This window comes from Drosophila hydei, unplaced genomic scaffold (genome assembly GCF_003285905.1).
Source record: "Drosophila hydei strain 15085-1641.00,03,60 unplaced genomic scaffold, DhydRS2 tig00008140-arrow-arrow-pilon, whole genome shotgun sequence".
Taxonomy (NCBI): domain Eukaryota; kingdom Metazoa; phylum Arthropoda; class Insecta; order Diptera; family Drosophilidae; genus Drosophila; species Drosophila hydei.
Window position 1 is genome coordinate 636,212 of NW_022045848.1, and position 27,400 is coordinate 663,611.

Consider the following 27,400-nt stretch of genomic DNA (forward strand, 5'->3'; position numbering starts at 1 on the left):
TTGTTGTTGTTGTTGTTGTGGTTTCTGTAATTGTTGTTGTTGTTGCTTTATACAAGTCAATATGGTTATTGTTATTGTCATTGGCGCATGGCCTGCAATTTGGCCATTTGGCAATAACAAACGACAAAAGCTTCACGTGTGTCCAACTCTGGCAAACATGTTGCCAGGCAGTTAACAATTCATTAGGTGTTGCATTGCCTCTTGCTGTTGTTGCTGTTGCAGCCTGCTGCAACTGGCTAACAATTTATGGCATGTTGCCTCGCGGCCAACTTGATTCAGTTGGACAAAGCTGGTCAAATGCGTCGCAAACGTTTCTTGGAAGAATTGCCACAGATAGAATGATAATTTATGCAATATATATATTATATATACACAGGTATATATATATATATCTTTTTCGAACTGCCTGTGGAATGTGGTCTATGCTAAGTTTGTCATAAATTGTCGTCATCTGTTGTCGACCTCTACGAGTCGTCGTCGTCGTCGTCGTCGTCGTCGTCGTTTTGTCTAGTTTTTAACTGAAATACTATTGAAGCTTAGTCATGGCTATTTATACGTTTGCTACAGTGGGGTATGCGCACTTTGTCACGCAACGTGTGACGTTTCTGTAAACATGAAGTCATGAAGTGAAGTGAAGTTTTTAGCAGATTAAAGATAACTTCTCGAAAGAGTGGAATCATTCCAATTACCGTTTTATATCACCGGAGTCTATAACTTCCAATGTAATAGTATAGTATATTTTATTATATTATTTTATCTACCTGCTTGGCTATCTTATCTATAATATGTTATGAAAATATGGGCATTCTATTCGAAATAGTTGATTTGTTGTCACTTTGTTGCTTCTTTCTTTTAAAACTGATAAAATAGTTTCGATTGTTTGGTTAAAAAGAGAATAAGAGTCTTTATCACAATGACAAAATATCTGTGTTAAAGATCTTTTTCTTTTATAAGGAAATTAGAATTTTTTAAATTGATCTTTTCATTCTGAAGCTATTGAAAATTGGAATTCACTCAGAGATCTAGCCAGTCATGTCCATCTAGACGCTTGCCATAGCAGTTTTGCGCATGGTTCAGGGTATTTCTAAGTCAGGTAATTCCAACTTACCAAAGCTGAAATTCTCTTTCTTACGAGATTTTTAGCATGAGATAAGCTCATAGCTGAACTTCTTACAGGGTATCTATCAAAGTTGCTATACTTCTTCCATTCACTCTTGCTTTAAGTTGCTTAGCGTTCAACAACTGTTCGATGACTCAATTGTTGATAAGTTCAAACAGAATGAAAGTAGGAACAGCTTTACTATATACTATATATGTAGTTGAGCTTTCAGCAGAGTTAAATTTTTTTGCGATTGATTAAATTCGATGGCAAATTAAGTACCAGAGTTGATTTCTTACTTTTTAGCTCTTATCTAATCTTAACTATATAAGACACGAGCGTCCAAAAGTTGCCCTAGTTGAGTCAATTCAATTAAAGTGCCCGCACACAAAGGCTTTGAACTCAGTGAGTTATTTGCTTGACTTTTTAGCGTGAGAACGTTTGAACTGACATTGCTATATATAGTATATATATAGTATATATTTCCGCAGCAATGTACATATTAGGTAATAAAAAAAAATAAATGATCTGAGGTAAAGAAAACGAAAGTTTGTTTTCATCTTCATTCAATTTGCGTATCCATTGTAAGTTCTATTGTGAACGTATTTGTTTGCTTTGAAATGTTTTGGCAGATTTATGAGGTTATCTTTGTGCTACGCATATAGAAATATCTCTCTATATATATGCAACTAAATAGAGACCACAACTCCCAACTCTTCTGTAGTAAAGTTTTTCAAAGGTTTTCCGTCGCGCTTTGTGGCTTTTGTGTCTAGCCAAATATTTGCTGTCCTCTTTTATGTTTGTCTTTTGTCTCCCTCGCACTGCAGCCCTTTGGCTTTATCTCTTTGTTTATTAATTGCGAGCGCGTGTGTGCTTTGGTTACTGCTTCTTTTCTTCGTCTTCTTCCTCTTCTTCTTCTCTATATGTGTTCAACATGTTTGGGGGCCGCGAAAGCAAAGTTTTCCTGGAATTAAGTCGTTTATTACCGCATCTATTGCCTGTCTGTCCAGTGTTATGTAACGCCAGACAGGTGCGCACCTCTCGCTCCCTTCCAGCCATACAGCACATGACAACTGTGAAGGGGCATTAGGTTAAATCACCTTTGTGTTCAACGCATCTTTGGCTCGGCTAAAATTTGCATAGCTTTTTCGGTTAAGTGCTTGATTTGTTGCTTGTCATATTAACAATAAATTATGTTTTACAACACTATCAGTGCTGATTGATTCCATTTTAACTCTAACTTAAGCAAATCAAGTTGGTCTAACACTGAAATGGAAATGGACTTAGCTTTGGGCAGCTCAATCCATTTAATGTTTTGGGAATCCGAAACTATTAATTGCTGTGGAAGAGCACAGCTAAACTATAAGAGTATTAAAAGGTTTTCATATGCATATCGTAATATCTAAATGGGATTGATATAGCTTTGCTGGTTCGTTACTACTGAACAACACATTGATAATATTTAATACACCAAATGTGAGCAGGTTTTCTGCAGAGCTAATACATAATATAAATATGTAATAAACAGACTTTGCTATAGACTGATCGATGCCTGTGTGGTGATAATTTATAGAATGTGTGATGTGAATTTGCTCTGAGTTACCTTTAGAATAATTACCTTTTGCATCTGAAAACTAGTCCAAATCGCTGAGCATACAATTGACGCTTCTTTAAGATTCATTAATATTGGATTAGTAATACATATGAGCAACCATCACTTATTTTCTTGTATGAGTATGTAAAAGATTTCACAGATGCTTCACAGCCGTTTCTACTTTTGCTCAAATCAATTTCATATCTTTCGCGGCTCTGCAGATTCTTTATGTTCGTCGCAATCTTCGACGATTAATTATGTGATTAGGTAATGGACCACCTTATGTAACGTCCGAAAAGTAAATGCAGAAGCACTTTAAGCCAAGCCATAAAATTATGATTATTTTTCAATGAGTCATGGCCTGGACATGGATAAATACGAACACAGAGCGAACAGGCCAACGACGGATGTGTTTTCCCTGCCCTCTTCAGTGCTATGCAAATGGCGTGATTTGCATGGAAATACTAAAGAGAGGGTGAGAGAGAGAAAGAGACAGGGGGCTGGTTAGAGGTAGGGGTACTCACTCTTGACTATTTTTCGAGTGACTAAGCCAAAGTGTTTGGCGAGCTGTTAAAAGTAAAGTTGAAGCCTAAAAGCCTAGCCAAGAAGTGCGACCAGCTCATGGCTCAAAGCCATAAATACTATATATAGTATAATATACCTTACTATCTGTGTATATATGTATGTATGTACATAAGTATATATGTGCAAATGTTTGTCTTTTTATATGATTCGCTTAACGATGTTGGCCATTGCCTTGGCCAATTCATTTGCCCATTGCACTGGCAATGTGTAGGCCGCTTTTGGCTGTAACTTAAAGTTTCGCTTTCACCAACAAACCACAAGAACCACCACAAAAAATCAAAAACAACTGTAAAAAGTGCAAGTCGAGGCCTTTTTTAAATTGGCCCCGCGGACTCGACTTGTGCCGCGGGCCAAACTCCTGTTTTTTTTCGGCTCTCAACAATTATAATGGCTGGCAAACGTTATTTACTGCTTTTAACGTCGATTTGTGTGTCGTGGCACGCCCCTTCAGCCCCACCACCACCAGCAGCAGCCACCCACTCAACTCGCCGTCCAGACAGTTGCCGACAACTTTACGCCTCCCGCCCACTTTTCGTGTGTGTGGATTACTTTGCGATTGTTTTCAGTTTTCGCTTATAAGCCCCTTTGTCATTGCTTCTACAGGGTATATTTTGGGTGGCAAATATTGTTAATACTTGGTGTTGTATATATCAGTTGATCTCATTCTTTCTTAACTCTTTGTAGTTACCTTCGTCTTTTGTCTTCCATATGTCTGTCTCCCTCTGCCTCTGTCTCTCTATTTGTGTCTCTTTCTCCATATATAGTATTACATATCTCTCTCTCTCTCTCTCTTCTCTCTCCTTCTCCAACTTACAGGGTATTCCATAAGTCTATACCGAAATTTACTTCCTACATATGCGTAATTGTTGTTCCTGTTATTGTTTTTAACAGTGGCTGCTGCTATTTTAACTGGCTGCTGTTTCATGGTATCTTAAGTGGCTAAATAAACGCTTGCAGCCAATTTCGGATCGAGCCGGAGCTGGCCTAACCGAGCTTGGCTCGATTTGCATACAAATATGGCCCACAAGTGTTTTCGCGACTAATTTCGTATGAAAATTTGATTGCTCCCGATTAGAATCGTGTTCATTGTTTTGGCAGTTAGACGTACAGACAGACAGACAACTCTGCTGTCACCGCCCCCTATACACGCCCCCGTTTGGTCAGTTGGGCGAGTGTTTGCTTGTTTCTTTTGGAATTAAGTAATATTTCTGCTTCTCTTTCTGGGCGTTCGAGTCGTTGGCCTTCCACTGCAATTATGTAGTTGTCAGTCAGAGTTGGCTTTAATTGCTGTTTACAGTTACCGCTGCTGCGTGGGTGTTATGTGAGCCATAAGTTCATATTTGTTACACGAGTATGGCAAATGTTGATTAAACAGATATGAAAGTCTTTATGCAAATACTAATTTGTGCAGCCATTTAAGAGTTGTTTAATGTTGCAATCTGCTCCACGAGTTTGATTATTTGCTTGCGTGTGAATCTAGCTAGAAGACTAGATTTCCCATGCTCAATTCTTTTTCGATAAAGATATATCGTTTTTTCTCTTATTGCCATTCTACGTAACTTTGTCTGTGAGACAAGAGAGTATAGTAGTTCTTTTTCCCTCTACCCACTCCCCTATCCCTCCCTCTCGCTGTCTCTGTCTCTTCTCTCTTTTCTTTGTCCTCTTTATAAAGCATATTTCTCTCTCTGTCTGACTACCTCACTCATGCCCTTCCATTACCTCTCTCTCTCTTTATTTATGTATTATTTTTCTATGTGCTTCTCATCAATTCAAATATCGCTGATTTTGTTGATTTCCTTGTAAATATTCATAGTATTCATAATATTCATTTGCTCACTGATCTCTTACTTCCTCTTCAAGCAAAGCAGCTTCAGCTGTTTGTTAATTTAAGCATTTCATATACATATATAGATATATGTATTCATTTGAAATTTTAGTTTAATTGATTCAATTTCCAGTGTTTTAGACTAATTCGCGTTAAACGCTTTTCTCTCTCTCTTTTAATTACAGTGAAATTAACGATTAAATTGTGATTTTCTTTTTATCAAAAAAACATTTTGCATAAAAAGCAAACGAACGGAAAAACGAGCTAAAAATCCCGCCAGGAACTGGAACTGACTCCAAAAAATAAGATAAAACGTAAAGGTCGAAGCAGCACAGCGGAACGCTTGGCATGAAACGAATGGAACGCCCAGCGATGGCAGACATGCAAATTTATGCATTTTGAAGTACAACAACACGAAAGGCAACAAAAGCAACAACAGCAACAACAACAACAACGAAAACGAAACACGATTTAAAGCAGATTTTAAGCAAATTAATTAAATTAACATAGACATGGAAATCGGAACCAAAAACAATTAGCGCCACAGCATGGAAGCTGCCACAGAAACGCGAAGTCGAACTGACGTGGATGAGGTGGCGATAGGCGCAGAGCCGGTGGCGGTGGCGGTGGCAATGGGCGTGGCCGTGGCCACAGAGGAGACGTCATTTAGCAACCAAGAGACTGATAAAGCGGCCATCACAATGCAGTGCAGCAACGGAAGCACTGACATAACTAAAGCAACAATAAGAGTGGAGGATGTGGTTGCATTTGTCATGCCAGCATTAGGCACCACACGCACCACCAAATCGGCAACGAAATCTGCGAGCAGCAGTCGCAGCAGCTCGCTAAGAAAACAGAAGCAAAAGCTAAACATGTTGGATGTGATTGGATGTGGTGTTGGTGGCGTCGGTGGTGCGGGCGTGGGCGTGGATGGATGTGGTGTGGCCGGTGGGGCTGCCAGCAATGATATGAAAATATCACAATCGATGACCTCGTTACCAGCGGATGAGCTGCAGCAGGAGCGGCGTGATGTCATACAAGCCAAGCTTCATCTGGAGCGACCCTACAACAGCCTCAAGGTAAGTGCGGCTGCCAGGTGGTGCCAGGTATCTCGTTTACGCTGCGCGCATAAATTTCCAATTGAGAGTTAAATATTTGTGGCGCCTTGCTCTCCCTCTCTTTGTCAGCTTCTCTTATGCTGCGTTCCACACGCCAACAAGTTGAGCTGGTTCAAGCCATGACAGGTGGGTCAGGAAAACAGGGGCAAGGACAGGGGCAGGGGCAGAGGCTGGAGCTGGTCTCATGACTTCAATGACATGTTGCCGTTAGAATATGAATTCTTGAGCTCGTTCTTGTCGCCAGCGTCAACGGAAATTGCTTTTAATAAATTATTAATCAATTTTAATTTCGTTATTAGCATGCGCGCAAATATGTTAGAGAGAGAGAGAGATATATATATGGACGGTGAGAGGCATATGTAACGGTTGTTAAATTGCTATATATGTTTTTTATATGCCAAAACGTTCCAATTGATGTGAGTAGGCTTTGAGAAGAATGAAAGGAATTTAAACGTGCCAATTCTGATATACAATAGATGCGTGAGATGTGAATAGGGAGAGACAGTGAGAAAGAGAGAGATTGAGGAGAGACGCAGAAATTAATATTTCAATAATTTGAAGCAGTGGAGTTATGTTAAGGAACATTTCGAATCCGTAGTTTCAATAACTGAAGCAGTTCCATTAATTAAAACCGTTAAATACTGAAAATGACTAGATCATAACAATAATAATGACTGTCCAATACCGCTGTTCCAATAATGGAAGCAGTGAAATGAAAATTGATAGAATAACAGTGAACAGTAACAGTGAATAGATCAATTCCACTGTTCCAACTATTCAAATTATACATGAAAATCTAAAAATACTTCTCATAGCTCAAAATTGAATAACCATTACTCTACTTTATGAGCATTCCATAGTCACACTCAACTACTCTGTGCAGCTCTTTGCACTCGCAAAAGTCACACGTTCCATTTCCGCATGTTTTGCAAATTAATCGAACATCGATTGCGCCATTTGGCAATTGTTTGATTTATCGATTTGTTGCGCATTCTTAAGCGAAGCTGAAAGCGGTTTACATTTTTATAAGCTGAGTTGTTTATGGGTAGGCAGAGGGAGAGCAACTCTCGATTATTCAATGCAATTAATTACTCGTCATTCAATCAAAGTACGTTTTCAATTTGATTTCTGCTTAAGCCTGACGAAGCTGTGTAAATAGGAAATTTTCTTTTGATTGTTGCTCGCACAAATAAAAATTCATTAATTAATTGCGCGCGCTTTGCAATTTGGAGCATTGTCAAGCGGAGGGGGGGCCAGGCTCAGTAGGAGTTGGCTCCAAAAATGGCTAAGCATATCGCGTCCATATTTGGCAGCTCAAATTACTTATTTATTAACAACAACAATATAACAACAACAATGGATCCGCCTATTTCTCTCTTTGCAGAAAAACTCACAGAGCAGCAGCAAGTGCTCCAGCAGCGGCAGCAACAACAAAATGCACCGTTACTCTTGGGGCAGCGGGCACAGCCACAGCAGCTCGACCAGTCTGCACAGTAGCGCCACCTTGGGGCTTGGCTCGTCGGGCAAAGACGACCTCTGGGCGGCCATACAAACGAACTATAATTATATTATGGACACAAACCTGCTCGATACGTGCAAAGAGGCGCGGTTTGAGATTGAGGAGGCACAGCCAACATCACGCGAGTCCAAATTTACAGGCAGTCAATTACATGTGAGTTGAGCGAAAGCGCCAGCTATCGGACGGTAGCTGCAACTTACATAATGTGCTAAACTGTTTACTGTTTAGCCAAGTTGCAAACCTTTGTGTGCTAAATTTAATTTATTTATTAATTCTTATTTATTTGTAGATTTTGGATGAAACACAGCGCCCGGAAGGCTTGTGTGAGGATCCTAAGGAACTGCGTCGCTGGCTACGCGACATGGAAAATAAATTGGAAAATGCGCCAACTATATCGGAACTGACGCTGTATTGTAATTCGGAGTTGCAGCGCCATCTTGCAGCACACTCGGTAAGTATTATAGTTTATTTGCTTTGAGTATGTTGCCTAGCTTAAGGCGCAAAAGTTGCCGCAACATGCGTAAGGCAGCTGCATGTTGCCAAGAGCTGAGAGCTGAGAGCTTCGTAGAAATCGCTGGAAATAATTAATTTTAATTATTAATTGAGTTTTTAAATGCAAAAACTGTATTGCGTAAGCCACGGTAATTGGAGCTCTAAATTTTTGTATAATTTTCTCACAAAATGCCGTCGTTTATAATATGAAAACCAATAAATTAAACTCTCAAAGCAACAAGAAAAACCTTCAAAGCGAGCGAGAGATACACAAAGTTGATAACAAGTCAAAAAAAAAGACGTCGAGATACTAATCGTAGGTAAAAGTGTAACGAAGTGAATAGAAAAATTACACGCATTTCATTTTGCTTTTCATTTGCAATGACTTTGACTTTATAAGTTGTAAAGTTTTGGTCTAGGCTGCCACATGGGGCAGCTACCTGGCTATTCAGAGTGTGCGAGATTGTGTAACTAAGGCAATGATTGAGCTCCCCCTCGCAACCACGACTTCCTCTCGAAAAGTAAACCTTAGACAATGTTAACTTGTTTTCATTTTCATTTATAGTACTAAAAAGTGAAAATTGCTTGTAAGAAAATTCAAGTTGTTGTTGTTGTAGCTATTGTCTGTCTCTGATAGAGCCCAAAGCTTGAGCTCTGCCTGCAGAAGCGGACGTCAGTGTAATTGCAACACCTTCAAAACTTTTGTTTAATGTCTTTTTGGTAGGGGGATTATTATCTATCTATATATATACATATATTTATATATATGTGTGTAAAGTATGCATAGTATATGGGAATTATGCAATGGGCAAAGCCTGTGGAAAACTATCTGAGCTATTTGGCTAAAAAGGGGGCCTCGAACATAAATCTAAGACGGAAGAGCTGCAATTGCCTTGCCGAGCTTAGCCTTGGGGCTTGGCTGTGCAGCATTTTGGAGCTGATTGAACATGACCATGACAGCTTCAGACAGCTGTCTGGATAATGCGATAGCTGTCTGAATGTGAGAGAGAGAGAGAGAGAGGGAGGGAGAGTATGTATTATATAAGAAAGTTTTGCATTTAGCTAAAAAGCAGAATCAAGTCAAGACAATTTACAACTTTTACGCCTGAATAATTAAATGAAAAAATTGTTAAAAATCTAATTTTTTGTAATCAATTGCAGAAAAGCTAAAGTTAATAAATGCAGGCTGCAGGGAGGCGTGACAAATATTTGAAAGCTCATAAGGTATTAATCGGAATGACGTAATGAGTCGATCTGACTAAGTATGTTTGTCCTCTCTCTCTCTCCCCCTCTCTCTCTGTCTCTTGCTCTGTATGTGTCTCTCTCTCTCTATCTCTCTCCCTGTTATCAATCATCTAACATTGCAGTTATTCTCAAGCTATACATTAATTAGGCTTTGTATGGGAATTTTCAGCGTTCAGCAATATATTTGGTATATTTGGTATTTTTGAGTAGTTTTGGTATTCTCTTAGAGAGCATCTTTCGAACATTCTCGCTTAACATTAAAATCAAGTTAAAGTTTCACCCAGAGAAAGACTCAAGAGTTGAGCTCGATTCTGAATAGACACGTTGGAGTTGCAGTTGGAGTGTGTCGCGGGCCTTATATAAAGCGTAACCTGCCTGCTGCGATTCTTCAGTCTCATCCCCGACCTCTTGTTGATGAGTCAAGCCGAGCAGTGCAGTGCATCCCTTCCTCTTCGCTGCTCATAATATTAAACATATTTATATACATACGTTTTTGGCGGCAGAGATGCATTGAATATAAGAATATAAAAAAAATAAATGGCATAAGTAAATTAAGAAATCACAGCTTTACATATACTCTTATACAGTTACTGCTAGAATATACTTTCTACAATAGTTTTTAATACATTTTCCAACTGGGTTTCCCCATGCTTAACCTTCACTTAACCACAAAATCTCAGTTTAAATAACTTTGTTTTTCTAGAAAAGTTTCGAATAGTTTTCCTTTGCCTTTTCTATTATGTCAAAGTGTTGTGTAACAATGCCTTTTATTTACTTTTATTTGTTGTGCTATTTCTCGCTAATTGAACATTCCATTTAAGCGGAATCCAGCAGGCCTCGATCTGATCGCCTTGATGCAGCTCATATGATGCATGTGGATTATAGTTCCCACCCGCAGCTGTTGGTATTTGCAGCAAAAGCGCTCGAGCCACGGGCCACGAGCCAAATGAAAGTAAACAGCAGCCAAAAATAACAACAACACACAACAAAGAGACAGACAGACAGACAACAAACAATAACAATGCAAACTGTTAGGCAAAATATGTTTGTTGCATTGGCAAAGGAAACAAAAAATTGCAATCGGCTTGCTTCGGTGCATCGCCTCCGTTTTGGCCCACTGATTTACGACAATTGTTTTGTCACGTCGTCGATTGGCAACTGTAGGAGTGGAGGGGGTGGGAGCGGGTGCTACAAGGGTGGGGAGGGGTGGAGTAGTTAGAGAGGAACTCTTGAGCCGGCAGCCAAAATGTCAATTGCCCGAAAATGGTTAAACATATTTTCAATAAGTTGTTAGGCGTTTGTCTCTGTCGATTGTAGTTTGGCAGGCGACACGCAGCAGCAGCTCCCCCTGTCCCGAGAGCTACCCCCAACTGGCCCCACTTCCTCTGCTGTCGCATCCACACCTGCAGTTGGAGCAGTTGTCAATGTGGAGGATGCATTCGTTTTGGACTCCACTTACTGCAGCCGTTGGCGAATGGAAAGGCGCGGGTCGATGCAAATGGGAAATGATTGACTGGCAGATACCCTGTGTGGTAAGACTTTTGTTATGCCAGCCTTAGTTATAGCACTGACTACTATATAACAAGCTATACACGACATGAATAGTTAGTTCTAATAATAATTGAGACATGCTCAAAGTATTGTAAAGGAAAATTCTTAACGATCTTCTCTTATCTATGTTTAGGCAAGTTCCCTCTGCCAGCATACTCTGCTCTGCATACAGGGTATACGTATTTGTCAGCCAACGGCTGATTATCTTTCGAAATATGAATTCATGGCTCGCTTGCAGGATGCATTGGCTCTGGCTTGGATGCGGGCCAGCTGCTGCTGCTCCTCGACGCTGGTCCCACAACAAACTCCCAACGCACTGGAGTTGGGGACTGGGAGCCCAGGCCTAGGCCTAGGCCCCTTGGGTAAAACTAAAACTGCCAAATGCGAACTTTCCAAATATTAATTGAAATCTTTGCCACGGTTCGTTCTGGTTGCCACAGCGTGTTGCAACAAGCATGTTGCGCGTGGCAGCTTAACAAGGATGTCTCTGTTAAGGCCCAGGTCCAAAAATGGACAAATGCGCAATTGTTAACACAGTTGCTTGACTGCCAGATACCCTAGGATGCACTCAAAGCTAACTTTTATGAATCTTAAGATAAGCCGTATTAAAAACACTTAGGTTGACTGTGAAATACCCTGCAATTTACTTGAATACGATTTAAACTGTTTGAATGTTTGAATTGTTTTAGTTTACATACATATGATAGGCCTAGACATTCTCTGTGCTCATTAAGGGTACAAAATTGAATGAAAGAAATGCCAGACTAAGAGATACTCATTCATCATTAGTGGTAGTTATGCTAGTAACAAGTATATGATGCACAATTGCTTATAAAACTCACTTCGAAGTAGCTAAATTACAGAAATAGTTGGTAAGCTTGATAAACTAAAAGATACCCTATACTAGTGACTGCACTTACTGTTTGCTATGTGAGTTGAGGTTCAATAGACCTTTAGTAAAATATTTGTTTTTATTTTTTAAAATGTATTTTGAAAATAGTGCTCAACTATGACATACCCTGGGATAAATATTTTCTAAGCATAACTTCTGTATGTTTGTGCCTTTACTATTGAACAGCCATGTTACTATGGGTTTCATAGAAAACAAATGATCGACTAAGAGATACCCTGTACTATATATATGAGTTATATATGATTGTCAGTCATAGTTGCCTCAAGATATATATAGTTTTAATGTTTGGTTTTATGCTTGCTAGGCGACCCTTTTGCCCACCTCCATATAGGGTATAAGGTACGCTTTGCTTTTTTCTCCCTGTCTCCACAAGAAAAGTGAAGGTGGTTCGCCTGTATTGGCCATGCCAAAGCCAAGCCAAGCCAGGCCAGGCCGCTATAACCTAATGACAATGACAATTGATTATGCGGGCTGTGCATTGCCAGATTCCAGTTTTGGGGCGCCCAGGAAGTGCTCGAGTTTGTCGCTAGTTTGGGCTTTATGTCGGCCATAATTTAAAGCCGCCGCCAATTCGATTTGGATCTGTTTTTTGCCAGTTGTTTGTCCAATTCTACCCACTGACCATTGTTGCTGTCGCCGTCGTCGTCGATGTCCTCCGCAATCTCAGCACTCGATTTGCATAACAATTGCTGGAACTAAACCTTTCGCCCAATAAGTTGCAGCAACGGCGGCTCCATTGCAATCAAGTAGCTGCAGCCCAATATAGTTGCCTGCGGTCCAGCATATGCGCCAGCTGACCAATAAAATATTGCCGAATTAGCTATAAAAATCTTTTGATTTCGTTGCACTTTCGTTTGGCCCAGCAAATGAACCTTAAAATCAACTTTCCATTAAAGGCGAGTGCGAGTGCTGATGTAGTTTACATATATATATATTTAATATTTATTAATGCGTTGATTTACAGGCTGACAACCCTTGAGCGAGATATATGTGTTATCGATAGGCACTTATCGATAAATCTTAAACGAAATCTTCAACTCTGAACTGTTTAGTAATCTTTGAGTTTGTTCCTTATCTATATTAGTTGTCATAAGTATTTTATAGATTATAGATTATTTTTATATATGGACATATCGATAGCCTAAAGAAAAAAACTGTGTGTTAATACTCTGTATTTCGATTAGTTTTTGATCTGTTATCTAGATTATCAACTCGTTAAACTTTCGTTTAGTGAGGCCTTCTTCACATACACAAGTATGTTACATACCTCCGCTCCGTCATCCACTTGAATCGAATCAATCAGCGAACAAATTCCAGATCAATTTATGAAAACAATTCAATTTGAGTTTTGGCAAATGAAAACAAATCGAACGTCCTCTTGGCAAATCCAATCGAAATTTGAGAAAACCTTTCTCCCTGACTTGACTTGACATTGTTTGGCAAACACACCCACAGCTCATAAGAGCATTTCAGAGTCAAGATCAGGAGACGGGCAGCAGACGTGGATAGATTATCAAGAGGGGGCGAAGTCTTCAATCGAGTTTCACTTTTCGCTATTGTTAATCTCATTTCGCCGGTTCGTGATTTAAATTAACAATTAAAGTCGATAATTAACAAAATGAAAACATTGTAAAAACGAAGAAATAACAAGGCAACACCCCTTCAAAAAACAACAACGAAATTGGGAGAAAAAATCATAACAATTTATCAAAGTTACCGACAAATTTTCATGAGCCATATATCAAATGTGTATGTGGCCATAACAATGCAGACGGAGTTCATTCGGAGCCAATAACAAATGCGATGACGACAACACGAGGCACCGAAATGAAGTCATTACCACAGACAACAAAGCCCCAAAGTCGCGCCCAAAACCCCAAGCTGATGAAGCTGGGTGCTCGATCGAACGAAATGTGTTGCCCCAAAACTAAAAAACCAAAAAGTCAAAAACCACGTCATTGGCGAGCACAGATCCAAAAGATTTCGTCATCGAGCTCAAGCTCCACACATGCCCATGGCAATTTTGAGGCAGTGCTCTCAAGTCCAAGTCAAATAAAATTTATGACTGTCATAATTACATTTTCCAGCCGACTGCGGGAAATATAAAAAATAACTCAACAAAGGCAGCCGCAATCGAAAATATTTCTACTCAAATTTTCAAACTGCAAATCGAGGAAATCGAAACTAAAACTCGATAACTGTAACCCAATCGAAATGCCAATAAAACTCATGAAAACTGAAGAAAAAGTTTACTATAAATTTCGGCTATAAAACTAAAAACAAAAACAATAAAAAAAGAAGCCAAAATCAACTCCTGAACACAAAACTAACGTTCGGCTACAATTTATTTTGATATCGTTTTCAATTTCGATTTCAATACCCTGTGCCAGCTGAGAAAGCGCTGGCAGGGTATTATGTAGTTGTGCTAGTGTTGAAAACAGATTGAAGTCTACAAGGCCTTATTCTGACAGAATTTTTGGATTTCATTTGACTTTCGATTTTCGATAACTCTTACGATATCTTTTAAATGACGTACCTAGAATTAAACTTTTGCCTTTGGGTCTAATTGCGTATAATAGAAAAATATCTTTAAACTATTGTTAAATTTTCACAATTGCAAAACAATCGATAAATATCGTTTTGCTCAATTTGTTTTTATGACCATAATTGAAACTATAATAGTGTGATATATACTGATAATGAAAGTTGCTAAATGTTATCGATAAGTTTCACTATTTCCCATCTATCGATAACTATTTCAGATATGTATATTGATGCAGAAAAGATATCCCTTAATATTTGTTATATTGGAATGTGATTCGAACTGCATCGAAGAGCCAAAGAAAGATGTTATCGATAAATTGCGTAACTAGATATATCGTAGATCTTTACAGGGCAACTGGCAGTCGAGCATACTCAACTGTATCAGTTTTTATTAACGTTTTCTTGATTTTCGCCTCGAACAATGAAAAATTCATGTACGTTTCGAGCGAATCATTCAGGTTCATCATTAGCACCGCGTTTCGGCTGCGAGGCTTGAGGAAAAGGGAAAGGCGGATGGTGTGGCAGCCACAGCCAGAGCCACGTCTGCAGCTAAAGACTGCGAGTGTCGCCATTTAATTGGCTCAAATTCAAGACGCGACTCGGATGAGTGCCAATTGCCAAGAGCCAAGAGGGGGAGGGGGGATTAGAGTGGGAGAAGAGGCGGCAGACGGCACAAGATGCCCCAGCAGTTAGTGCCTTCAGCTTGCGCTTTAGTATTTCGTATTTGTTTCCTTTTGTTTTTTGTAGTTTTTCTTTTGCCTGTTGCTGATTAATGAAGACAATATTTTGTTTTTCGCCACCTTGTTAACGACTTTATGTTGTTTTGCCAATGACTATGGAGAAAATTAAATTTATGAAATAGCTCATAAAATGATAAAAAGAAGAAGCGGAGAGTAGGGAAAAAATGCATGAAATGACGTGACGTTATGGTGGGAGCGGATGATGAGGCAGCCACTGCTGGCTGTTGGCTGCTGGCTGCTGGCTGCTGATGAGCTTCATAGGGTTATAAATGTGGCTAAATTTGATATATGGCATAGCACTTAAGAGCCGTTAAGCTAAGACCCGTAGCCCCGGAGAACGGCCAGTGTAGAAAGTGTGTTGGGAAAACTCTCGAGTGACCCAAATAATGATTAATTTCAGTGCAGAACGAAGCGACGTGTCGCGACGTTTTGTTTGAAGTAATAGTTCTATTATTTAGCACTATTGTGAGAGGGTCTTAACTGATTTGTTCAGACAGTTAGTGCGTGTGAGCTACTGCATTTGCTTAGTTTATTAGCTTGGCTTGCCTTGCTAACTATGGAACTATGTAACACTAATATTACATTAGTTTTGCATAATTTGTTTGCTTATCAATCGATTGAGGAGAGAGACAGAGAGTGGAGGGAGGGGTAGGGCCATTGGAGTGGATATTCGAAATGTAGGTAAGCAGGTGGACGCAACCAATAATGCCTTAGATATGGTCATGATATTGAATAGTTTTCGACAGTTTTCATATAATTGATTTTTATCGATACTTTCGATAACTATAATTTTGATATTTGTATCTATAGTTACGATAATCACACTTATCTATAGTTATAGCGCTTTGTTATCGATAGTTGCCTGACAATAGATGGTCTGAACTTCAGTCAAGAATCAGCACATGTAGAATTCCCTAATGATTCGTTCTATTCCCATTGCAATGAATCACAAATGTATGCAGCCTTTGTGATTGAATGGTACTTGGTATGTGGCACACACACACACACACATCGCTTTGTTGCCTCAACTTAGCTAGCATCTGTTTTGGACTGTATTTGCATTGCTTTCGAGTGTGAATTGATAAAAAGCAAATGGAATGGGAATTGCGCTCCAGGCACAAAAGTCGCTGCGCTTGGACGGACTTTGCCGTCAATTGACTCCCGGATTGGCCAAGAGATGCAACCGCATTGAAGATAGTCCATAAAATGTGGCTGGCACTGATCGAGTTGGCAATGAAAAAACATTTGCCAGTTCGTTGAGTCGTTTGAGTCTGCTGAGAATTGCGCACGCATCGAGCGCTGCCAACTGATTGCAAATTGATTAATGCCAAAGTCTTGCAACGGGAGTTGACCAAATCGAATCCGCAATGGATCACGCGCAACTTCCTCTGGCTCGACCTGGGGTGACCTAGATTCGTTGTGGCCAGCACAGACTTACCTCTCTACAGCGACTGCCCCCGTCTCCATAGCGGCAACTCTCTATAAAATTTATGTCTTTCGCTTGGTCCCAGAATTGTTAACAACAAATTTAAGCGGCATTTGTCTGAAGGCCAAGAAATGGGCTAATGCGCCCATTTGCTCTAGGTAGCCTAGCAAAAAGGTAGTCTATTTGTACTCTTGTTTTGGGTATACGAGATACATCTATGTTTCCATGGAACTGAAGTGAATATAAAGTATACTTAAATTTTAAATAAAGATTGAGACGATTAGTATGACTTTGAGAGCTCATGCTTGCTGACATAGATGACGTCACACAACTTCCACAGTTTGCAAATAATAATACATTGACTTGAACTGCATTGAACTAATATGTCCAGAGCGAGACTGAATTTCTTCCATGGGATTCTTCTTTTCTGTTGCAGAGAACAAAGCTTGATTGAAATCCTTTCCTCAAATAATGTCAGGCTGTTAATATAGCGACTCTATCAGATATCTAATTTGATATATATTGATAAAATAATATATAATAATATATTGATAAAACTATCATGATCCAGCGACTCTATCATATACCTAATTTGACCTGTGCTTATGCTATGATATGTAGCAATTTTAGCTTACGATTCATTTATTTCTTTGCCTCAAGTCTCTCTATCCCTTTTTCGTTTTCTTTCTCTCTCGCTCTCCTTTTTCTGTCTATCTTTATTCTCCCTCTGTCAGTTTCACTCTCTTTCTGTCTATGTCTTGCTGTTGTACTCTATGTTATTTTCTATATTTCTGCCTATATTTCTCTCTCTCTCTCTCTCTTCTCGATCATCTCTGTTTCATATCTCTCGCTCTTACGCATTTACTTTTGTTTCTTTATTTTTCACTCTATATTTCTCTCTCTCTCTCTCATATATCACTCCATGTATACTCCCTCTATGCTCAGCATTTGCAGGGTATTTACTCTTCGCCTTTATCTTCGCTAGCTTCAGTTTCTTGTCTTAAGCTAAGTGTATTTTATTGTCTGACATTGTCAATTGTTGTTGCCCGTTGTTGTTGTTGCTTCTCGTTGCTGGTTGTTGTCTTGTTAACGCTTTTTATTGCCTCTTCCAGTTGGCGTTTGCATTTCGGCTAGCTGCTTTATAAGTCTATTTGTCGTGGTCGCTTCATGCAGATGTATCTGCCAGATACATTCATTAGCCCGCTTTGCAGTTACACTTACCTTGCCTCGCCTCCATCGTCTTCTCCGTCTGCTAGCTGCCGCTGCCGCTGCCGCCCTCTTTTCCGCCTCTACGCTGATTTATGCCCATTCGGCTGCATAATCTTTTGCCCGTCTAACGTTTCGTATTTAGACATTTCCTATATTGTCACCCCACTTGGCTGTGGAACCCCCGATATATCTTTCTACTCAGCTTTTTTGCACACTTGCTTGAATTGTTTTTGGGTTAATTAAAATAACCAGGCAAATGAGCAGTTAGCCAAAAAGCAGGCGAGGGGCGGAGTGGCGAGGGCAGCCAGTGGGTCAGCTGCAGCACGACGTGTGAACACGGCGGCGAGCCAAATTAAAACTACAAGCAACTCGTCGCCGAGGCCCCATCTCGTTATGACTATGAATATGCAATGGGGCTATGATGATGAGATCTAACTCTCCGGTTGGCCAATTGCCTGGCTAGTCAGTCAGCCAGTCAGCCAGTCCTCTCCCTTTTCTAGCTGATTGGCTGCATCAGCAGCTACCATTATAGCTTTTTGTTGGCGGGGCGCGCCTCTGCGCAATTAGTTTGGCCCTCTGCAGCTGGCGTTTTCAACTATTTTGCTATTTTGCTATTTTGGCACGTTATCAAAGCGCGGCAAACGAGTTTTTCCACACCCCATGCCGCAAAGCTCATGCTGCGGCTGGTTCTTACTCATCTATTTCGAGTTACACAGTGCAAAATGTCATATAAAATATGAATAAGCCTTAGGTAAGACTTGTGGATCGGAAAGGATTAAGTTAAGTTGCTTAAAGTAAGTTGTTAAATGAATCAAACTTCAATTAATTTCCCTCTCTGTTTCAATCAAGTTAAATTGCAGCTTTGCTTGAACTTATCGCAACAGTTCACATTTCCACTCACACTCCACTTTTATCTTAGATCTTATATAGATATAGATTCAGGCACTTCTATAAGCACACAGACAATCCGTTCAGCTACTCCTACTCAATTGTTTCTGTCAGTGTATCTGTGATATTCCTTGCTATTAAAAGTTTGGCCTCTGCTTTGCTCTGCTCTGCTCTGTGCTTTGTCTCTTGTTTCGTGATTGTTTTAACAAACATCGTTTGGCAGTTAGTTGGTTCTATTCTCGTTGCACTTGGCCCGAACTAAACTGGTTGTCAACTGTTGCGACTGGGCAACATCATCAAATAAGGGAAAACTTGTCGGCTTGGCATGGCGTTTCCTCAGAGCGCGCGCTTCTAGGAAAACTCAAGAAAAAGCCACTGAAACAGAAACAGCAAAAAGAAAAAAGAATCTCTTGCATTTCCTTGGGAAATATTTGTGGCATTTGTCTTTGATTTGATTTGATTCGCAATGCGCAAACTGCAACGATTCTTCCTGCTCCGGTTCAGTGGCACTTTTACCATGAACTACTTTGCCTTAGAGAGTCTCTCTCCCTCTCTCTTATACTCTCTCTCTTGTTGCGTCTCCCAGTTTGGCTAGCCACAAATCGCTGCCAGGAAATCCGATTTGTGGTAAAAGTTGTTGCAGCTAAGCGCATTTTGTGCGGCTTCTTGGTGTGAAATCTAAGCAAGTTATGTGGCTGCTGCGTTGGGTGGGTGCTTGACTTGAGTCCAATGTTAATCGACAGCTTATATAATAGGGGTCACTGCCTTCGTTTAGCGGATTATTGTGCAAAAGAAAGGCAAGAGATTGGCAGGCGGTCTAGAGGAAGAGCTGCTAACATATGTGACTAAAGAAGGGGGTTTATAAAATCGATATAACTTATTTATCGATTATCTCTATCGATAAGCTTTCACTAAAGATGTTTGTTTTATTTTGCTTAACTTGATCAAGTCACTTGAAACTGCAATTATTTCTCAACACTTCAGCAAATATCGATAACTAGCAATCGATAAATACAGTCAAGAGCACTTTATAGAGTATTTGCCATTTTCGTTGTTCACATTGACATATCTCATGAGCCCTAGCAACTCTGACAACTCTTGCAACACTTGGAGCTCCTTTTAGCTCTCGCATCTTAATTCACGCTGCAGATTGAACAAATCGATAAATGCAGAATCATCCCATTTGCATTTAGCTATCAAAAACTATCATGAATGCTTTACAAAAAGGATGCAACATTTGTTAGCTTAGCACTCGAAGCGAGTGGATTCATTAATCAAGCACTCACTCTTCCATTCATTCATTCATTCATTCCTTTAGTCATTTATTCACTTGTGCAGATCTTAGCTCCAAGTGCAAGTTCAGTCTACAGATTTCTTCTCGATATATATCGTATCTATGTTTATATATATATACATATATATTTATTATAAACTGTGGCACGTTTGCCTTCTTGGGGCATGGCCGCTGAGTGGGTGGCTGTTAAATGCCGTTATGCACAGCTGCAAAACTGCGCTGAAAAGTGGCAGCAACACACAGCACTGTGCGTGGGTGGCCCACAGCAGCAGCAGACAGCAGACGACAGACGACAGACAGCAACACTCCATGACTCCTCCTCAAGCTGGAGCTCGACTGCTCCGACTGCTGCTTCATTAACACTCGCTCATTGTGTCGGTTCGCTTTGTTTGCAGCTTTTTGCTGCTTTTGACACTCAACACGCTGAACTTCAAAGCGCAGCGATTAATCAGAGACAGAGAGAGAGTGGGGTGGAGGGAGGGCGGTTGAGATACAACATTGTGGCCAAGATTCTGTGCTCGGGCAACATTTCACACCTTGGCTGCAAAAAGTTTCACTTGGAGGAGCCGCTCGTAAATCATCGCCCAGGCAGGACTCGTGGGCGTTGGCAGCGTCCATTAGAAGCTTACGCAGGCGCAGCTGTCGCACCACTCTCAGCACTCTCAGCTGCAACAACAATCTGTTGCAAGTTTCACTCAGTTGACTCGTTGGCAGGCGTCGAGTGATTTGCTATTTTCATACGCTGCCAGATTGGCGTTTTGTTTGCCAATTTGATTGTTGCTCTTGTTGCAGCTGGAGATTGGCCAGCGCTTTGCGGTTTAGCCAGCTTTATGGAGCACTGGGTCAGCAGCGGCAGCAGAATGCACTCAACTATGAAAATTCTATGAAAATTGTTTATTGTTCAGTGATTGAAATCAATTTCGGCGTGCGAAATGCTCGGCTGCTAAATCTGGAAGAAAAAACTCTTGAAGCAAATACACAAAACACAACAATCGCCGTGGCGATCACAGCCATCAAAGCGATCTCAATGGTCTCTCGACAAAATCTCCATGTCGAGATCTTGTTAATCATTTTGCAGTTCAAAAGTTCAGCGAGTTTTATGCCTATTGTGCGCTTTAGTTGTTGTATACACTGCCTTCGGTGTGTGAACTGGGTAGATTGGCTTAGTGGAAGCTTATGTAATAGACATTCCTCCAGCACTTGTACTTGAAGTCTTACTTGTATAGATAAATATGCTTTCTATATATTTATCATATTTCCGAAAATCTTTTGTTAGCTCATATGATATGAGTCGAGAGCCTTGGAAGCTACATGCCTTACAAGAAGTTATTGTTAGTAATTTTAAAGTATATATACGTTTGGATCGACTAAATATGAATGCATTTTTATATACATAAGAAAAGAAAACGTGTTCTCAAATGAAATTTGCATGCAGAATCAATTGAAAGAAATTCAAGACAAAGAAGTTCCTCACATCAATATTTTCATTATAAATAAAGCTATGAAGTCAAGGCCTAATTTTGGCAGAGTCTAAAAATTTGCCAAAAATATTTATGTGTTAACTTTGCTTATGAAGCTAGGAATATAGATATATTAAGCTCTGCATGTATAAACATAGCTGCAAATATATATATAAAAATATATTAAACTAGATCTAGCTAGGTACATAGATAGAGACTCCAAAGAACCTTTAGCCCACTACAACAAGGAAAATTGATTTAATAATCTTAGAGGCAACAGAATTAAGAAAATGAAATGTTGCTGCAGCTGCTGCTTCAATGTTAATGGGCCTACAGAAGGCCTTGCTGGGCCATTTGCTAATGCTAATGGGCAGCATTTGCGTTAGGCATTTGAGCTTTCGACTTGGACCAGTTTATGGAGCTCTTTATGGAGGTGCTGTAATTTGGTGTAAAAGTTTATGAGCCATTTGCCACTGCATTCCTGTTGGACTTGTGTTCCAGATATTATGCAAGGCGCATTCTCATTATCGAATTACAATCTGCAACGTTTCCAGTGGCCAAGTTGTTCAATTCTTGGCTGCTGTTGCCTTTCATCTATTCGGTTGTAGCTATAACTTTCCAACCACGCAGTTGCTGTTACTGCTGCTGCTGCCGCTGCCGCTGCCGCTGCTGTGGCTCGATTATTATTTTTATTGCTCGACTGTGGCATGCCGCAGAGCGCATCGACAGCAATTGCCAAGATTGCGTCCTCCTGCAACAGACTTTTCGCTGTTGGCATTTTGTGTTCATGTTTTATCTGCAGCTCCTTCAGCAGCAGCAGCAGGAAAATGCGGAAAATCGTTGAGCTAAACTGTGATGCCTTGAAATGGAAAACTTTACGACGAGTGCGACGCATAAGCTCGCTTATCATTTGTCCCATCTCTCAACACACACAGAGAGAGAACTCGAAAGTTGTTGTTTAGATCTGTGTGTTTCTTTGGGTTTTCTTCTTTACTGCAGGCAATTCACTTTTCTATTTATCATGCGAGTGGAAAATGGGAAATTAAAGTTATTGTCGAGAGACAAAAAGAAAGCAAAGAATAGAAAACTGGCGCAACGAACTGCAGCACCAGCAGCAGCTGCCTTGGAAAGTGAACTGCGCAAAGAGGAAGCAGCTCGCAAGCTGTGCTCTAAAAGCAAGTAGCTAGAACAGTTGAAGAAGATCAAATACTCTAGAGAAAGATCTAATATTTAGTGCGCTTATAAATATAGAAGTAATATATGAGCTTATCTTACAAATATCCAACTAAAACATGAATACGCCGTAGACTGTAGAGCTTTGCGAAGATTGCAGAAAAGCGATTCTCATTAATTTTCGAATCAATTCAAAATCATTTGTTGTAATTTTTGATTGCGACTTCTAGTGTATCTACAATATATATAAAATAAAGTTACTATAAGAGGCTAACTCCAGTAACTATCTCAGCTTCCTATTGTTACCCATTCACATTCTCATTATACCCACTCCAAAGTCTTAAAGAAACTAAATAAAAATGCCAAGTCTTTACTCATAAAGTAAACTCATAAATGTTGTTTGGCTGCCAGAACAATTAGGCAACGAATCAACTACTGTTTTGGCCAAAGCTAACTGCCAAATGCTGGCCGCTGGCAGCTGGCAGCTGGCAACTGGCTTCCTGTGGCTTCAGTTTGATGTGCGGCGATTCGTGTGGGCGGGTGAAAGCAACAACAACAACCACAACTAGAACAAGAACAACTTGAGTCTTGTGCTTTGCTTTTCGTTGCCATCAATTAGAACCTAGCTGCAAACTGGGCCTCACTCACAGACTGACTGACTGACTGAGACCTTGCGCTTGAGACTTCAATTAAACTAAACTGAGCCAAAGGAGAATCGTGCTTGGGCAATATTTATCAATCACCATTATTCTAACTGTATACACAAAAGTTGACTTTCAGTTATGTGTTTATAAAGTAGCTGCTAAAATTGCGATTGCAACGAGCATAACTGACTGACAGATGCGCTGGCAGATAAAAGGGTAGGGAGGGAGAGAGGAGAGAAGGTGAAGAGAAAAGAGTTGACGATTGCTGCTAAAATGTATATAGACGGGTATATACGACTGCGTATATGCATATAGATGATGAAAATTGGAATTGCAACGGGCATAACTGACTGATAGATGCGCTGCTTGGCGACGGTGAAAGAACGAGAGCAAATTTGAAGAGAATAGAAGAAAGACTATTGCTCCTACTGTAGTAGTGACTGCTAAATTGTATATAAACGGGTATACACGACTGTTTACTACACTGTTTATGGAAAAATGTAGAAATAAAAGGGCATATACGACTGCCTATACTCTCTTTAATCTTGTTAATTTATATTTAAATGGCTCGACTGTGAGTTGCTTCTGGGGATCGTGGCCTGATGCTTTGTGTGACTCATGTCAATTTAAAGCTTGATTCACTAGGAGAGCTGTAAAGGTTAAAATTACGGGCAAACCAATATATCCCACTCGGCTTAGCGAACAGTGTATTGTGAAAAGAACCGCCGCTGCACCTAACCTGGCTAAAAAGTCATAACAAACGCAAAGTTCAGCCGGCAGTTCAGTAGAACGCGTGCAACTCAAGCTCAAAGGGGAAGCGCGAGTGGAGGGAGCTGATGGAGGGGCGTTTGGTAGCAGTCGCTTTGGTCTTGGTCGGTGCATGCCACAATGAACTCGCAACTTTTAACTGTTTTTCCACGTCGTCGTCGTCTGTGTTTGCGATTTGTGAAAGCTTCTGCTTCTGCTTCTGCTTCAGCTTTAGCTTCTGGCAGATGGAAAATGAGTTTGAGCCGCTTCTAGTTGCCGCCGTCACGGCTCGGCTGCCATGCCGCCATGCCGCCGGCCTGTTAGCTGCTGGCCATGCCGCTTGGCCAACAAAACAGAGTTCTGCAAACAATGCATAAATTGTGCGCAAGCAAAAAGGCCAAAGCGACAAACACGAAAGTAGTTCAAACTCTCCCAAAACGATATGCAAATACGAAAATAGAGGCTAGCCTAGGCCACAGCTAATTAACTGCCAGCTGTGCCAATCTACGGCTCAGACAGGCCAGAATATGAAATCCCAAATTTCTTTTCATTTTCTATCAATTTTATTTTCTCACTCTCTCAATTTCTGTATTTCTTATTTTTATTTTCAGGTAAGCACAAAGTCAACTTTTACCCGCAGCTGATCTTTTGCGTTTTACTCGTCTTTTTATGGCCACGTAAGTAGCACGAACCATAAATCAGGAGGGGCAAGAAACAGCCTAAGTGTGGGGGCGGGGCTGGGGGCAGCTCTGACGGTCGCCACTAAATGCTTTGATGTCAAAATGTTGTTATGCAAAACCCTTCAATGTGGCCCATGGACAGCACGTGAGTCGCAGAGAGAGTGGGAGGGGCAGAGTGGCAGAGAGTGAGAGTGAAAGATGAAGATAAACAGCATAATTAAGCCAGAGTAAGAAAGAGGCAGCTCAAGCTAAACATAAGTATTAACGGAGTAGCTATGGCTGAGCATAGAATTGCATGGATGGCTTAGTGGCTGAGTTCTAGAGACTGAGAAGAAGCATGATGATGTCTTAGATGGTTTCACTAGAAGACATCTACTTCTAAGAAATGGCTAAATGTAACTTATATAGAATTTGGATAGAGCTCAAAGTTAAGCAAGATTTTAGATGCTTCCATAACACAATTGTAATAATGTCTTTGCCATCGATAGTAATGGAAGTCGACTTTTTTAGTTGCAGCTAAGAATACTTGATGAATACCAAGTGAACCTTAGTTGTGTGATGATAATTCAAAATATAAATCTGGGTACAGTAGCTTTGTGAATATTATGCAGAAAGAGGCGGGACCGACGCCCCTAAATATGTATAAAAGAACCATTTACTGGATGTTAAGATTGCAATTGAAACTTGTGAACCTAAAACTAATAAGTGATCGTTACTAAATGCAGAGGCAAAGAGGGTTTAAGGTAATTACTTGTGCGTGTTGGGAATGAATGAAGCAACAGCTGTGGGCAGAGCTCAGAGCAGTTGCTAGTCGAACAAGCTCTACTAAAGCACACTTATTCCATTTATTATCATTTCTTCTTCGATATATTATTTTAAGCATTTGTTTGCGTTACTAACAGGCAAAGGAGAAGTAAAGTCGCTTATTAATAGTATAACACTTGATTAATGCTAATCAGCCTTACTCATTTTTAATTTGTCTAATCTTATCTCCAAGAGACAGTCCATATGTAGAAGCTATATCATTCATATCGTAACGCTTTTTTCCTAGAACTATATGTTTATATGCATCTCCATCGATAACAGGAAGTTATCAGCAGAAGAAAGCAATGAGGTAGTTTAAGTATATTGCATATATAAAAGAAACTTCCGAGGAGAGCAGAGAGAGAGAGGGAGGGAGGGAGGTAGGTAGGGTGAGTGAGGGAGAGACATACGAGTTCGGCTTATAAATGAAGCGCATTGTGTGAGCTGGGAAAACGATCGATATAAATAAGCTTTACAACAGCTGAAAGAGATCTACCTCACCTCTCCGCCGCCCTCCTGCTCTCTGCTAAACGCTGTGAACAATTTGTTTCGCCGCTTTGACAAATGCCCAAAAATACATCAAAGTTTTATGAGTTTTCCCTTTTCTTTGCCTGGTATAAGCCCTACGACTTTACGGCCACAAATTTGCCATAAACCTTTATTGATCTTTTTCTCTCTCGCTCTCTGTCTCGAAACGATTTTACGCATCATTTTTTGGGCATAAATTAATGTGCTTTGGCCTCTCAAATTTTGTGCAATGTTTTACAATATAAATAATTGAGCTTGTTATGAAATTTACATAAATTTGTTTACAGCTTGGGGCAGGCCAGGGGAAATTGGGGATTCTACTTGGTAGCTTATGTTGTTTTTGTTGTTGTCGTCGTCTCTCTGTTTTGACAGCTGCTGCGAGCCATTCTCAAGTTTTCTCAATGCGTCTTGCGATCATTTGTCAAATCTTGTTTTTTCTTTCGCCTTTATCGCTGGAGATTGTTTGCCCGCAGCTACTTTGAATTTTTTGATATGAAAACAATTTTAAATTTGTGAAAATTAATCAAAAAAAAAAAGGGAAAAAAGTTCTAAAATTGGCCAAGCCCTTGCATAATTTTAGTTGAAATTGAGTTTTTTTTTTGGGTTTTGCATTTCTTTTATTTTGTTTATGATTAATTTCTAAAGATAATAAAGCGAGGCTGGCATTAAAAGGCAATTAGCAATGCTTTGCGGATTATGCAAATAAGTTGCTGAAATGAGTTGAAATGGTTAAGATAATGTAAAATTGAGAGAATTGGGTTAGAGTATTGAATGCGAAATGTAGAGTATATTTTCTATAAATCTATTCAGTTCCTGACTCTAGAGCTGTAGTTCACTATAAAAGTTTAGCAACATTTACATACATTGATAGCAACATATAATTGTCATATTTCACTAAAATAGTTCAGCAACATGTACATGTATAGATAGCAACATATCATTGTCTTTTCTTCCTTATGCACAATTAACAAGAAAACTCTTAAACCTTTTTTACACCTTTGAACTTGCAAGTGGCAAAAGTCAAAGACCCTTGAAGCGAGCGAAAAATCCCTGAGAAAGAAATGTTCTGCCAGGCATTTCCTACACAAACGTTAACGCGCGAAATTCCAGGCGAACGACAACAGCAACACAATAATAACGAACAATTTAGCACCCACACACAAGTTCAAGATTCAGATACAAATATGGAAACGGATACAGATGCATAGATACAGCTACATTGTAGCGAACAATTAACGTCTGTCTATATTTGCTTGCCATAAAACCCAGAAGATGGCAACAAATATACTTGAAGAGTTCAACATATTTAAGCAAGCAACATT

At 40.0% G+C, this 27,400-nt stretch overlaps 1 protein-coding gene across 1 annotated transcript in view; it reads left to right on the plus strand.

The window, feature by feature from the left end:
- The window catches only part of LOC111601126, a 153,057-nt gene that overhangs the window by 37,246 nt on the left and 88,411 nt on the right, over window positions 1–27,400 (plus strand). The window contains exons 3-5 of the mRNA XM_030225782.1: window positions 5,289–6,182; window positions 7,606–7,893; window positions 8,030–8,191. Coding sequence (XP_030081642.1) covers window positions 5,652–6,182; window positions 7,606–7,893; window positions 8,030–8,191 — 981 coding nt within the window. The 5' untranslated portion in view covers window positions 5,289–5,651. The remainder of the gene's footprint in view (window positions 1–5,288; window positions 6,183–7,605; window positions 7,894–8,029; window positions 8,192–27,400) is intronic.